The sequence below is a fragment of the Dendrobates tinctorius genome, unplaced genomic scaffold, assembly GCF_039654945.1.
Source record: "Dendrobates tinctorius isolate UK_male_01 unplaced genomic scaffold, ASM3965494v1 ptg000157l, whole genome shotgun sequence".
In the NCBI taxonomy this organism is placed as follows: domain Eukaryota; kingdom Metazoa; phylum Chordata; class Amphibia; order Anura; family Dendrobatidae; genus Dendrobates; species Dendrobates tinctorius.
The window spans coordinates 18,570,030-18,586,403 of record NW_027361824.1 but is presented as its reverse complement, the minus strand read 5'-3'; the positions used below and the strand labels follow the sequence as shown (position 1 = coordinate 18,586,403).

Below are 16,374 nucleotides of genomic sequence, written 5' to 3'. Positions count from 1 at the left end.
TGGGACTGCTGCTGTTTTAGTGACTCTGGGGCTTCCGTTATGGGCTCAGCGGCTGCCGCTATTTAAGGGGCTCTGCGGCTGACTCTGTTTTAGCATCTCTACAACTGCCACCATGTTAAGGGGCTTTGCAGCTTCACTATTTTAGGGTCTCTGGGTGGGGCTGCTTCTGTTTTAGGGGCTCAATGGCTTTTAAGTGCCCAGGTTATTTATGAAGGGTTTTGGACACGTGACTGAACATTTTGCCCAAAATATCAGGCTGATCAATCTCTAAAGCAGTAACGTGACATAACCCTGATGATAGAGGGTGAGAAGCCGTGGCCTTTAAACCCCTGACTGTTTTTTGTTTCCCAATTGTCATGTTTGCGAGGGTGTGGAATGGGGGGATGTGTCATGTGACCCCTTCTTTGCCCCACTGAAAGGCTGAGAGATCGTAAAGAAGAGATTATAATTTTGCTTTCCAATCTGCTGATTTGCGGGTGCAACCTCGTGTAATTAGGATTAAAAAAATGTTTTCATAAAAATATATACAGAGCGATAATGATGGATGGTGTCTCTTTAAATAACTGACCATAAAACAAAATAATTCTACAACAATTCGGGTCCTTTGTAGAAGCCGCGCTGTGGCTGAGAACTCCACACACGTCCGACCTTTCCACGCCGGAAAACTTTCATCCGTCATTTCCAGCCGCTCTTCAATAATCTGACACTCCGCTTGATGTTTTTGTAACTAGAAAGACTTCAGATCAATCATCCTAAAGTTCTAGTTGTTGTAGATGAGAAACAGAAATTCTGGAGGAAATCAGAAGACCCTCAAGAGACAGACCACCCACGGGGAAGAGTCAGGGGTGTTCAAATCCTTGTTGCTTTGTTAACTTGTTACTTAAAGGGACGATAAACACTTTTTTTTTCTCCCCGTGGTCTTCCAATGTAAGGACAGGCAACTAAGTTCTTAAGAATCCCAAATGAGTAAATTAGAGGGTCTTCGTAATGTAGCAGTGGGTGGGGGGCTTCTGCTTTAGCCCAACAGAAAAACGGTCAGAAACAGAAGTTGTGATACTTTTGAGGCCCCTTAATTTTAGCGATGAGTTGGGGGGGATTTTCTCTTATTCCTCTAGTATGAAAAAAAAAAAATTACCCTGAAAAATAGTAAATTTTTAAAAAAACATTTTGCCTTGTTTTGCAGTCAATCTTGGGCGTCCAATGTGAGGTTCAGAAGCAGCTGCAAGCCTTCGTCACCCTGGAAAGATTCGACCCCGTCTACAGCTCCCCCATCGCCGGCTGTCGCTCGAAAAAAGGCAGCAAGAAATTCGCCACCATCGGCTCCATCTTTGGGAAAGGGGTGAAGCTTGCAATGAAAGATGGCCGCGTCACCACCGACATCATCAGCGTGGCCAACGAGGACGGGAGGCGCGTTGCCGCCATTTTGAACAACGCTCAGTATTTGGAGAACTTGCACTTCACCATTGATGGTGTTGACACTCATTATTTTACCAAGCAAGGACCTCCGGAAAGCGACCTGTCCATTTTAGGTCTCAGCGGTGGCAGGAGAACCTTGGAGAACGGGGTCAACGTCACCGTATCTCAGATCAACACTGTTCTGGGTACAAGGACTAGACGATACACAGACATCCAGCTACAATATGGCACCTTGTGCCTCAACACTCGTTACGGGACCTCCCTGGACGAGGAGAAGGTTCGCGTCCTGGACCTGGCCAGACAAAAGGCAGTGTCTCAGGCATGGCTCAAAGAGCAGCAGAGACTTCGAGACGGCGAGGAGGGTCTCCGAGCATGGACAGAAGGAGAAAAACAGCAATTACTGAGCACAGGACGGGTTCAGGGCTACGACGGTTATTACGTCATTTCCGTGGAACAATATCCAGAACTTTCAGACAGCGCCAACAACATCCACTTTATGAGACAGAGCGAGATGGGCAGAAGGTGACATAGACGGTCATTGTGTTGACTTCTTGCCAAAGACAGCTACTGTGGTGGTGGCCGCGTACCCGAACTGTGTTGTAATCAAGCCTTTTTTTTGTTTGTTTTTTTTTGTTTTTTTTTTAATAAAATAATGCAAAAAATCCTAAAAATGAAATAAAAGCTTAAAAAAAAAACAACAACAAAAAAATCGGACCTAGTAAAGAAAAATAAAAAAGAGGCGTCCTTGAACTTGAAACGTTGCAACTTTTCTACATTTTTATTTTTTAACTAATAACGTTGGCCTTCACACCAGTTGGAATTTCATCGGAAGGTGTTTCAGCTGTTGCGTCATCACAGCAAGGTTTTTTTGTTTTTGTTTTTTTTGTTTTTTGTTTTTTTTTTTTACCTTTTGTGAGGATTTCAAGATGTTACATCGGGTCTCTGTTGCAAAAATAATGGGAAAAAAAAATAATTAAAGAATGGATGTCTGGGCAGAAAGTTTTGTTTCATCATTCTCAACTCTGGAGCGGGGATCGACGCGGCTTTTGTGTGTTTTTTTTTTTTTTCGATGGAGATGAAGAAGAAGAAGAAGCAGTGGACAAAAAAAATATCTATTCAGCTCTAACTTTTTGAGAACTGAAGATTTTGCCTTGATTTTAACCAAAACTGTTCGGATCATTTACCTTGTGTCATGATGCAGTATGCGGGAGAATGGATTCATGGATTCTCTGTCCCCCAATGTGTTGCTTGTGTTACATTTTTCGAAAACAGTTGATAGTATTTTCCCCTTAAACAGGTTTGGGTGGGTGAGACTCTGGATGGCTCAGCTTCTTTTTTATTTTTTTTTTATTTGTATTTTTTTGGGGTGGGGACGATTGGACTCGATGATATCTTAAAAAAAAAAAAAAAAAAATGCTTACGCCTCTAGAGGACTCCACCTTCACTCAGGGCCGCAAAATGTTTTTTTTTTTTTTTTTTTTTTTTTTTGGGTGGGTGGGGGAGCTCCCGATGGTAGACCATGATTTTGACATGACCAATGGTTTTATTAGATTTTTATGTTTTTGACATTCATTATGTTAAAGGGTGGCAGTCATTTTTTTTTTATTCTTTTTTTTTTATTTTTTATTTTTTAACTATTTAGGAACCAGAGAGCCCCCCCCTCCCTTCCCCAAATCACTGGTTTCGAGCCGCGGAAAAAATGTCTGCCAGCCCTTATCTATTGGAAGTCGTCCTTCTTATCGGAGCGTCATCTCATCCATCGGTCACTGAATGTGTTATGTGCATCTCATCTCGGACCCATCCAGACTGTTCTTTCCTGCTGTTCAGCTACAACCGTCATGGACCTTGGCCAAGCAAACATGCAATTCTATTGGCGGGGCGTGATAATTTTTTAATTTATATATATTTTTTTTATTTTTTCTTATTTAACTGACAGCTGTTACGTTGGGAATGGATGCGTCGAGGTAGCGGGATGATTCGGACTCCTTTGTAACTGAGCAGCGCAGGTGATAACATGGCGCATCCTCCGTCATCAGTGCCCGCCGATATATCCTCCGTAATCGGTGCCATACCAAGTCAGATGCGTAGAGATCTTTGGCATGGATCGGTCTTTGGTTCTATTAGTAACCAGATATTAGATGGTTAATGTTCTTGAAACTTTTATTTTAGGGGGCTGGGGGGGATTAGAACTTTTTTTTTTTTTTTTTTCCATTTTTTTTTTTTATTTGTTTTTTGTTTTTTAGTAAAAAAAAATTGGATTCATTCCCAACAGGAGGAAAAAAAGAAAAAAAAATAGTCCCTGTGGGAAAATGTGTTCCTTTTATTCCCTTTTGCTGAGATTCAACCCATTTTTAAAAAAAAAAAAAAAATTTTTAAATTCTTAAAGGGATTGTCCAAAAAAAAGGTTCCCTTTTTCAAGGAATACCACACACAGCCTGTGGATAGGGGGGGCGCTGTTTTTGGAAGGAAACAGGCGTGTTTTCTAATCCTGGACAATCCCTTTAAATATTACTTAGGAAACAAACATTAAAGCGCAATTCTTATGGCTTTAGATTATATAGGGAAGTTTTACAGTAGTATTGTTGGGCTCTGTTCACACAGGCCTTGTGGATTTTGTTATGGTGCCCACCAGCCACCGATGACGGTGATTTGGGGTTTTCCCGCTATGGCGTCCACCGTTTCGACAGGATGAATACGTTCATGCCCTTCTTCCCTAGACTTTCCCTTCACTCATTCTACTGATCAGCTTAAAGGGCAACTCCACTTCCATACATAATCCCCTCCACTGAGCAAGAGACCGAGCTCCTCCCATGCTTAAAGGGGCTGTACCAAGATCACACGTCATTAACTACCACTGGAAAGGACCTGCCAATCGCCTGGGACTTGCACTGATCACGGGTCAGGAGTCCTCCCCTTTAAGTGAACATATCACAATACATTTAGAAAAATGTGTCTCTTCCTTTTGTAATTTTTTTATGATTTTTGGAATTGCTCTTTAAATGTTTTTTTTTTTACACTTAACTGTATGTTGTTAGGTCTAAAAATATAATTGGGTTTTATCAAAACATTTTTGCCCCATTTTCTGCTTTTACAAGCTCTGTGGTCATAAATCGGCCCAGAGGAGGTCAGAGAAGATGGACGCAAGAGTTACAGACTCTCAATCTGAGGGTCCTTGATGGAGTCTCAGTTAACTCTTTCTGCAGTAAAAAATGGACGCTACAAGACACGGTGCAACATTATTAATGAATCATAATTTTTTTAAAAATTTAGCCCAAATTACTTGTATTTAAGTAAAAAAAAAAAAAAATTCTCATAAGTGGGAAAAAGCCCTTTAAGGAACTGGTTTTCAGCACCGCAGTATGGTAGAGGCATGCCCGCTATTCCTGCGACTCCCGGGGTCCGATTGCCCCCCCATCATGTTTCACATTTCAGTATTTTTATCCTTTCTGTTTCCCCTAATGCTATAACTTCCGCCTGTTCTTCACCGCCTGGAATCGGTCACGTCCCTCCCTTCTAGAATTACTGAATTGAAGCCATGGGGTTTCTTCAAGGCCCGGAGCAGCGAGCGCAGCGCTCGCCCTCTGATCCATAGAAGTTGATGGCAGATAAGGAGCGTCTGATGCGGCCACCGAATTAGCAGCTGAAATCAGTTACAAACGGGTCTGAGCTTCCTGGAAAACATCTCCATGGGATGGCGACTGTGTAGATAGAAGTGTTTACCGGTTATCCCTTTACTGGTTATTCTGTGTCTTGTATAAAAGAGGAAAAAAAAAAGAAAGAGAGAAACTTAGAGATGTTATTTTGTAACAAAAAAGTGAAAAAATACAATAAAAATATAGTGATGAGAGAATAAAAGTAATTTAATAAAGAGACAGAATCTTCTTTTAATTAATTTTTTTTTACAAGTTTTGAAAAGTTAGAGGTTTTGTGAAAAATGTCTTTCGTATAGAAGTTCAATTACTGATCCTGAGTTAAATCCTGTATTATACCCCAGAGCTGCACTCACTATTCTGCTGGTGCAGTCACTGTGTACATACATTACATTACTGATCCTGAGTTACATCCTGTATTATACTCCAGAGCTGCACTCACTATTCTGCTGGTGCAGTCACTGTGTACATACTTTACTGATCCTGTACCCCAGAGCTGCACTCACTATTCTGCTGGTACAGTCACTGTGTACATACATTACATTACTGATCCTGAGTTACATCCTGTATTATACTCCAGAGCTGCACTCACTATTCTGCTGGTGCAGTCACTGTGTACATACATTACATTACTGATCCTGAGTTACATCCTGTATTATACTCCAGAGCTGCACTCACTATTCTGCTGGTGCAGTCACTGTGTACATACATTACTGATCCTGAGTTACATCCTGTATTATACCCCAGAGCTGCACTCACTATTCTGCTGGTGCAGTCACTGTGTACATACATTACATTACTGATCCTGAGTTACATCCTGTATTATACCCCAGAGCTGCACTCACTATTCTGCTGGTGCAGTCACTGTGTACATATATTACTGATCCTGAGTTCTGCAGCAGTGGGGGTGACATGCTCTCTCTGTTCTGTACACTGTGGGTCACTTTCGTCCTTCAGCCTACACAACGGCAGGTCCAGAGTGGAACGATGCGATGACACAGGGCGAGAGTCTCGGTGCGGTGGCGTCACCACATTCTTCTGTATCCTGTAGCCATCTGCTGCTGAACTCGCTCAAGTTTGGTGAGTCATATAAAAATATAAAGCCAGCTCACTGACTTGATAGGAGCACGGAACACCATCCCGCAGTGGTCAATTCAATGTAGAAATAAGGAGAAAAATCCAGCTCCACACGAAATCAAGTTTCCAAATTTATTCCGACATGGATAATGAACAAGTCAGCTCCAGGACTGCATCAGCTCACACAGGAGCGACATCAGCGACGCGTTTCGATCGCTACAAGCGATCTTTATCAAAGCTAACATATCAAGATCACACACTTGTTCATTATCCATGTTGGAATAAATTTGGAAACTTGATTTCGTGTGGAGCTGGATTTTTCTCCTTATTTCTACAAGTTTGGTGAGTACATGATGCGTGGAGGCAATGAACGTGGCCTTTACAAACAGTGGGGGGCTCCTAAGGAGGACCCCATAAATACTAAGTGGAGGCCATCATATGGAGTGTGGGGGCTAGTGAGGGGCAATGACACTGATTGGAGGCTACTAAAGGTGCCATGATACACAGTGGGTATAACAGTGTTGGGGTCATCAAACAGTTTGTGGACTACTAAGGTGGTCAGTATGCTGTGTGGGTGGTAATATACAGTGAGGGGGCATTATACTGTGTACAGGGGAGCATCATGCTGTGTATAGGGGAACTTTACAGGGGGAGACTAGGAACATTACTACCATAAGGCTAAGTGCACACATAGCGGAAGTTACCGCTGGAATTCCGGATTCCATTCCGCGGGAAAATCGCATTTTAAATTCCCGCGATTTTCCCGCGGAAAAACTCGCGATTTGCAAGCGTAATTAGCTTGCAGAATTGCTAGTGTTCTCCAAGCGATCTGTAGCATCGCTTGGAGAACTGATTGACAGGTTGGTCACACTCGTCAAACATAGTGTTTGATGAGTGTGACCAACGTTTTACTATGGAGGCCGCCTATGCGGCATCAGTAGTGAAAAGATCTAATGTTAAAAATAATTTAAAAAAATTAAAAAAATCGGCTTATATTCACCTTCCGATGACCCGTGCAGCGTCTCCAGGCCTCCGCGATGCTCAGGCAGGTCCCGTTCCCAGTGATGCCTTGCGGCAATGACCTTTGATGTCGCGGTCTCGCGAGACCGCTACAGTATCGCGTGATAGCAACATCAGCAAAGGTCATTGTCACAAGGCATCACTGGGAACGGGACCTGCCAGAGCATCGCTGAAGCCTGGGGACGCTGCGCGGGACATCGGAAGGTGAATATAACCCGATTTTTTTTTTTTTTTTCTATTTTTTACAGAGATATGGTACCCAAAGGCCAGAGGACAGTCTCCTCTCCTCCGGACCGTGGGTACCATCCGCAATTGTTCTGCTTACTTTTCACATGGTGGGCACAGCCACATGCGGAAAGGAAGCAGAACAATGCATTCCTATGTGGGCGGAATTGCCGCGATTCTGCAAAATAATGAGCATGCTGCGTATTTTTCCGCGATGCGATTCCGCCACGGGAAAATCCGCAGCATTAGCACAGCATTGCGGAATCCCATAGGAATGCATGGGATCCTTTTTTTTGCGCTTTCGCGGCAAAATCGTGCGTTAAAAACCGCTGCGAAAAAACTGCGACATGTGAACGCAGCCTAAATATAAAGTGAGCACTTATTGTTATAGAGGTTATTGTGACTGTCAAAGGGGCACACACAGGGCAGTATTATTTTCTAGGGGACAAAATATCGGCACTGTTTTCTAGGGCACTTGCACCCGGCACTACTATATTCTGGAGGGTTGCTTTACCATCTAGAGGACACAGAGAACCACACAGCAGGTGCAGTAGTAATAGAGACACATACGGCGGCAGCATGGGGGTATCAGCAGGATGAGGAGCTTGTGCAGGTTAGAAGTAGATGGGGACGGTGCAGGAGATGTGAGATATCTCTATGTTGTAATCTCTGCAGCCGAGTCCTGGATGGAGAAGTTGTCGTGGCGGTCTGGGCCAGATGGAAAATTAAGAAACGGTGAACGATTCCACCAGAAAGAATGTCAGCTGTAAGTCACCATCTATAACTGTGCCGTGATCTCTTATACACTGGGGAAAATAAGTATTTGATACACTGCCAATTTTGCAAGTTTTCTCACCTACAAAGAATGGAGAGGTCTGTAATTTTTATTGTAAGTGCACTTCACCTGTGAGAGACAGAATCACATTGTAGGATTGTTACATAATTAAGTTGCATCTTATTACATGAAATAAGTATTTGATCACCGACCAACCAGCAAGAATTCTGTCTCTGAGACCTGTTAGCTCTTCTGTACCAAGTCTTCTACTCTACACTCGTTACCTGTATTATTTGCAGCTGTTTGAAATCGTTACTTTTATAAATGACACCTGTCCACACACTGTCACACTCCAACCTCTCCACCATAGCCAAGACCAAAGAGCTGTCTAAGGACACCAGGGACAAAGCTGTAGACCTGAACAAGGCTGGAATGAGCTCCAGGACAATATGCATGCAGCTTGGCGAGAAGGCAATAACTGATGGCACAATTATTTTAGAAAATGGAAGAAACAATCTTCCTGGCTCTGGGGCTCCATGCAAGATCTCATCTGGTGGAGTAAGGATGATTCTGATAAAGGTCAGGAATCAGCACAGAACTACACAGGAGGACCTGGTCAATGACCTGCAGAGAGCTGGGACCACAATGTCAAACATTACCGTTAGTAACACAATATGCTGTCATGGATTAAAATCCTGTAGGGCACACAAGGTCCCCCTGCTCACGCCAGTACATGTCCAGGCCCATTTGAAGTTCACCAATGACAATCTGGATGATCCAGGAGAGGCATGGGAGAAGGTCATGTGGTCAGAAGAGTGAGTACAACCCCAAGAATATCGTCCCAATCGTGAAGCTTGGTGGGGGAAACATCATACTCCTGAGGGTGGAGCTACACATGAGTAGTCCACGAAACGTGGCTCCTGAGTCACAGATTGGCGACCCCCTACTCTAACAAGAAGCAGTGATTGCCAGCAGAGCCCATTTAAAAGTTTGGGCAAAATTTTGCACCCCCTTAGATGAAGTAGCAGCCCCCTACACTACGCTACCAACAATTCTCTAAAATTCCGTTGATTTTAGATAATGGCTGAGCACCAGTGATCTTATTTAACCCTCTTGGTCCATCACTGGCACCAAGAACACGCCTTTACCCGGGGAATGGTCAGTCCACTGTATGGCGCTGATCACAAATTACGTCTGATCGATGCCGGTGCACTGTATCCGATCCCCACTGATCTAATATTGGCGATTGATCCTAAGAAGGTGGAACTCGGGTTTATTGCTTCCGCCAAGGGATAAGTCTTCCTCTACGTCAGGTTCTGGATGTTCTTACGGGTAGAGACCTCCGGTAGGAATCTATTTTTGAGTAAAGTTCAGGCGTCCACTTAGTCCTTCAGTTCTATATCCAGATGTATTAGAGAAGGTGTAATCTTCCATCCCGGGCATTACCGATACCATAATGAGCATAAATCAAAAATTGAGAGGAGAAAACTAATAAGGTAGCCTTTGAGCCGTGTCTTATAAATGTCAGGATGATCGATGACGGCTCTATTCATTATGCAAAGTCGCTGCACTTAACATGAAATTTTAGAATCTGATTTTATGTTCTACACAAAGAGCCTCCCCCGCCCCGGTACACCGCCGTCTGCCGCACTTCACTCACTGCCTGATTGAAACCAAGACTTCAGATTCTAGTGAATGACGAGAGGAGCTCGACCAGGAAGCTGAGGAGAAGTGTGGAATAAAGTCCCACAGCACAAAGTATGAGTCTGGCGTCACCTCCAAACTGATTCGCAGTCCAGCCCTAGATGGGATCGCTAAAATAAAGTTTCTTGTAAAGTTTCTTCTTCTTTAAAACTGATGATGTATCCGCTATATCCGTCATCGATACCAAATCGGAGGATGTCCAACTCCTGACACCTCCACCGATCCGCTCACCAAAGGCATCAGAATTGGCGCAGCTCTGTACATTGTGTAGCATCTGTGGATGGTGCTCACGCTATGTACGGAGTTCGACCACTTTTGGTATGCTGCAGCCCTTTCAATCGGTTGATCGGAATGTTGCTGTGAGTCAGCTCCCACCAATCAGGTGGTCATTATTAATGGAGATATTGCCTTTCAACTTTTTGCCCTCCTCAGATCCAGCGCTGTGTCTCCACCCCTACTCCTATGTATGCGTATAGATTGCAGCGGTGACGTCACATCTACTGCACTGCAGCCAATCACCGAGCTCAGCGGCTCTGCCGATGTGGACCCCATGAGCCACTGAGCTAATTGATTGATTGTCTGCAGTGCTGTAGATGTGACCTCACTGCTGTGGTGGCGAATCGACGCTGGACCAGGGGAGGGCAAGTACCAGATGATATTTTTTTCACAGCAAACACATTTTTACAAAGGATGAAAGGAAAAAACCCCTTTAAAGAGGTCTTGTCACCTGGTCTAAAGTGACTAGTGACTGCTCATTTTATTCCCACAGCCCCCTGGGTAATATTTTCTTTTATTTTAAGTCCACCATGTGATACCAGATATATATATTTTATACAAATTTTTATTTCTTTACAAAGGGACGTGATTCAAAAGGATCCACTTGGGCGTGTCTAGGCTGCTCTGCATAAATACCCTGTGAGCGACATCCCTTTGGTAAAAGAATAAACTTTAGTATTAAATAAAAATCACCGATATTTCTTAAATTGTATTGCAGAGTTAACAATAAAAAAACAAAAAAAAAATCAGAATACTCCAGTAATCTGCAGGCAGGGTTGCAATGATTGTGGTTGTAGAGGGTGGACCATGGTCGGGCCCATGCGGCAGGTATGTAAGTTGATGCCAGCAGATATTCCACCTGGATGTGTGTCAGAGGACGCAAATTCAGCTGAAATGTATTGTGATGCAGAGACCCGCCGGCTCCCTGCACTGCAATACAAGTCACCAGCCAATCAGAGGCCGGCAGCTGATGCAGACAGGCTGTGAATGTTGTAGATTGATGAATTGTTGTTATTTACCTTGTAATTCAGTAGAAAAAAAGGAAAACCCATGTAAATTACGTATTGATATAGCTTGGATGGATTACGGTACTTAAAACTTAACTTTTACTCGGTATATTAAAATGATTAAACAAAATAGCAAAAAAGTGAAGACGTGTGCACAAGTGCCTTACTGCAACATGTGGACAGTAAGGTGTAGTGGTACCAATAAAGTCTCCGATAATATATCCTACATGAAAATTCAAGACTACTAATTTTAATATTGCCAAAGGAAATGAGTTTCAACGTGCCCAATATATATATATACAGAATCCTCTCCTTGGGTATTGATTCATATCCCCTTAATTCTTTAAGAGACACTTATGTTAATTATTCTTTCATCGGGAGATCATATCGCAAATTAATATTGATCATCAAGCAATTTTGAACAAATACAGTAGGATAAGGGCATACATGATTTGTGTATGCAACCCCACAAAAATAATAATCCTAGCCCAAGCAACCACTACATAAATACCAATATAAAACAAGATGGGTTAACTATTCGCCCAGTGCAACCTAATGCAGCATACATAGCAGAGTGCCACTAAATTACACCATAAGATGCTCAAGAGTGGTTTATGGGATCGTGCTTCCTCCCATCATACCAAAAGCATGCATGGAAACCATCAATTCTTAAAAGTGCAATTCATTTCCCATTTCCCTTCAACCTAGGGTACAAAATGAACATCAGCACATCGCATATGTATCTTTTAAAGCAGGGATAAGGAACCTCAGGCCCCAGGGCCATTTACGGTCCTCGATGACCTTTTATCAGGCCCCCGGGCAGATTCTCAGGGATCGCATTCTTGGGCAGGGAGCTGTATTTGCCACAAACTCATTAATTTCTTCTTGCTCTGTTAGCACACACACGCAGTGTTCACTAATGAACACATAAGGGCATGCATTGAAAGATTACGTCCTGACACCAGTGCCAGAGTCAGGATGTAATTTGTGGGCGGAGTTTATACTGCCCCCGAAGGATGGTATAAATATCCAAATGGCCCTTGGCAGAAAAAAGATTCCCCACCCCTGTTATAAAGGAAGAGAAAGGTTTGATCTCACCCAGTTTATTAGAGGGGACATCCGGTACCGCATTCATCTCGCCCCTTGACTATTTGGTAGTAATCAAAACCTTAACTTCATTTGACGTCTCACGACGCATTTCGTCCTTGGGGATTCATCAGGGGTCTTTTTCATGCTGATGTCCATTTTGTACCCTGGGTTGAAGGGAAATGAGAAATGAAATGCACCTTTAAGAATTGATGGTTTCTATGCATGCTTTTTGGTATGTGAATACATTACCATAAAAACATCAGTACATGAATACAGCACCAAAACCACCCACAGTACATAAATGAATCACCTAAACCATCATCAGTACATGAATGTAGCACAAAATCATCATGAGTCCTTGGGTACTGCACCCTAACGATCATTAGTATATAAACACAGCTACAGAACCACCATCGGTATATAAATACATCACCAGATCCATCATCAGTAGATGAAAGCAGCAGTAGAGCCATTGTTATTACATGAATTCACCACCAAAACCACCAATCAGTGCATGAATGCAGCACCAGAACTATCAGTACATGAATACAGCAGCAGAACCACAATCAACGCATGAATGCAGCTCCTGAATCATCATCAGTACATGAATGCAGCTCCTGAATCATCATCAACACATGAATGCAGCTCCTGAACCATCATCAACACATGAATGCAGTACCTGAATCATCATCAGTACATGAATGCAGCTCCTGAATCATCATCAGTACATGAATGCAGCTCCTGAATCATCATCAACACATGAATGCAGCTCCTGAATCATCATCAACACATGAATGCAGTACCTGAATCATCATCAGTACATGAATGCAGCTCCTGAATCATGATCAGTACATGAATGCAGCTCCTGAATCATCATCAGTACATGAATGCAGCTCCTGAAAGATCATCAACACATGAATGCAGTACCTGAATCATCATCAGTACATGAATACAGCTCCTGAATCATCATCAACACATGAATGCAGTACCTGAACCATCATCAGGACATGAATATATCACTAGAACCAACATCAGTAAATTAATAAAGAACCAGAACTACCATCAGTACATATAGTACCAGAGCCACCATCAGTACCTTAATACAGCACCAAACAATTGCAATGTGAGGTCAGCCACTATATACAATTTTATTGTATGAATCTGCAATTCCCATTATGTCCTAAACAATGGTAAGGAGATGATGGTTGTTGTTGTTACCAGCCATTATCAGACTCTGGACAATACAGGAACCACAGTACTGATTAGACGCGGTCACTTACACTATTAAACTTTTAAGTGTAACTTCGCATTTTAGAGATATCTTATATGCATTAGACCGTTTAATTCTGAGTAGATTGCGGAGATCTGGGTCCTGAGACCCTCACCGACCACTCAAAAGACATCTTGGAAATGCATGGTTCAAGAGACAGGAGCCTATGACGTTTGACTTCATCCTTTGTTCTCTGATGCCTCTTCATAGATTGATAGATGGTGGAGAACCTGGCCCCGAGATCCCCACCAAATCAGCTCAGAAATGAAGGGTCTAAAACACGTAACAATTCTTCTTAAAGTTTAACAGTTGCCGGGGGGCTACGGGACGATCAGGACAGGGACGTATTACATAGGTGACACTTGATGGAGATTGCTCCGGTCCAGCACCGGCACTTAAATCATACAACCTGGCTCTGATTCATACGGGTCGTGTTTGGGCAGCATGAATCAGATGACCGGTTCCCCTAAAATATAATAGTTCTTGGCAGCATGTTGTCTTGTGCAAAAAAGTGCTGCCAAGAATAATGTTATTCTATGTGCAATATCCAAGAAGTATCATTTCTCCTTGCAGAGAATGACATGCTAAGCATGTCGAGGTCAGGAGACTTAAAGCCGCAATGCTCCTTTGGGAAATATGCTAATTATGCAAATTGTCTCTTCAGAGAGGAAGAGGACTAGAATTCTAGTGTCACCTATTGGAGGTAGCAATCCTAAAAGTCAATGTTGACCCTTTACCGAGCCTTGTTACATGACTTAGGATAAAAGCCAAGCCAGAATTTTTAGCATATTTCCCAGAGGAGCATTGCGGTTTTAAGTCTCCTCACCTCGACATGCTTGGCATGTCATTCTCCACAAGGAGAAATGATACTTCTTGGATAACGGTCAGACGCCTCTTACATAGCCAAACCAGATCTCCCACTTTGCACTGATGAGGGGCAGTACACCGAAACAGTGTCTGCAAATGAAGATTCTGGCTTGGCTTTTATCCTAAGTCATGTAACAATTCTATGTGCAGACATACATATTGTCGATCATTCTCTGCGCATAACCTGTTTGCACAGAACTTTTATTAAACGACTGTCGATCGGCTTCATATAGCCAGTTGACAGTCGTGTAAAGGCTGTGATTTCCCCCCGTGTAAATGCTCCCTTAGAGATCTCCTCTGATTGGAGTGGTAGTCTTCCCTTTGTTCATCTGGTCCAGATGCCATTTTGACTTGCCACAGCAGGTCTTCGGAGACTACCATCTTTTCTGGTCTCTTGCAGAAGATCCTGACATGATGCCATAAAAACAATTGTCAATATAGCGCCGCCTCAATAAAAAATAGCCACCTATGTTGTGCACTAAATAAGCCCTAAGCTGTGCCCCTGAATAAATAATTGCCCCTAACTGTGCTCCCAGCACAAAAAATTACCCACACACTTTTTCTCTTATAGCCTTAACAGTGTCCCCCATTATATACTATGAGTGAGACACTGTCCTCCCTTATGAACTATATAATCGCAACACTGTCCATTATGAATTATACTGAGTACAATGTCCTCCCTTATGAACTATGGCCTCCAGACAGTTCCCACCTTGGGTGCTCCTTATCGCTTCACTATACATCCTGTGGTAGATTGGCTCACTCGGCTACTCACAGAGGTAGACACAGGAACATTTCTTGTCCTCGTTTATTTAACCCCTTTCCGATATCAGGCGTAATAGAACGCTGGTGTCGGACTCCCTCCCTTTGATGTGGGCTCCCGCGCTGAGCCCACATCTTTTCCGGCACATATCAGCTGTTTTGAACAGCTGACATGTGTCTAACAGCCGCGGGTGGAATTGCGATTCGCTCTAAACTAGTTAAATGCCGCTGTCAATCTGTGACATCAGCATTTAACTCGAGCTTCCAGCAAGCGCGCTGGAAATCCCACCCATCAATGACCCTGTCATGTGATCGCGGATCACCAATGGATCAGCATGACAACCAGTGGTCTCCAGCAGACTCCTATGGTTGTCATTGCCAGATTGCTATAAGCGACGCCTGGTGGCCGGCGCTCATGGCAAGTGAGCAATTCTGCTACAGACAGGCGATCTGATCATCGCCTGTATGTAGGAGAGCTGATTGGATTGTGGCAGCATCTAGTCTTCCATGGAGACTATTGAAGAATGCCAAAAGTTAAAAAAAAATTTAATTTAAAAAAAAAAAAAAAAAAGTTTAAATCACCCCCTTTTGCCCCATTAAAAAGAAAACAATAAAAAAGAAATTAAACATACACATATTTGGATTAACCTGATTGCTAAACGGTGTAGCAAGAAAAAAAATCAAAATGCCAGAATTACATTTTTTTGGGTCACCGTGTAGGGAAGGTGACCGGACGGACGGACTTGTCAGAATAGAGAAAGGAAGGTTTGCACAGTTTAGACAGGTGTCAGTTATTACAGTGGTGAAACAGCTAGGAAAGTGTAGTGGATGTGCAGTACCTTGGGTTGACCATTAGAGGGCAGGGAGGAGTGTGAGCATAGGACTTGAAATCAGCTTAGGGCTCAAGAAACCGTTGGTCATGGGGGGAGGAGTCAGAGGGAACCGGGAAAGTTATAAATTTGACAGGAAGGTTCCAGAAAGTTCCAGTCCCCAGGGGGAGCTCAAGTGACAGGAGGACTACGACAGTTTGTGCACTGTGAGAGAACCAAACCAGGGGGACTGAGGAGAGAGAAAGTCAGGGGGGTGGTCCTGAAAGGAAAGTACCGCAGTATAGACGAGGCACTGAGGTAAAGCATACCGTACTGAGAGAGACGACTGATCAGCAAAAGTGCTGTTGGTTTACGGGCCTAAGGCGGCCACAGTGATGGATCTGACAGGAGCGTCGAAGAGTGAAGA

The 16,374-nt window shown here is 43.3% G+C and overlaps 1 protein-coding gene across 1 annotated transcript in view; it reads left to right on the top strand.

Annotated features, from left to right (window-relative positions):
* TENM4 (teneurin transmembrane protein 4) overlaps positions 1-5,286 on the top strand; it is a 65,914-nt gene extending 60,628 nt beyond the window's left edge. The window contains exon 17 of the mRNA XM_073548656.1: positions 1,184-5,286. Coding sequence (XP_073404757.1) covers positions 1,184-1,942 — 759 coding nt within the window. The 3' untranslated portion in view covers positions 1,943-5,286. The remainder of the gene's footprint in view (positions 1-1,183) is intronic.
* The last annotated feature ends 11,088 nt before the right edge of the window (positions 5,287-16,374 follow it).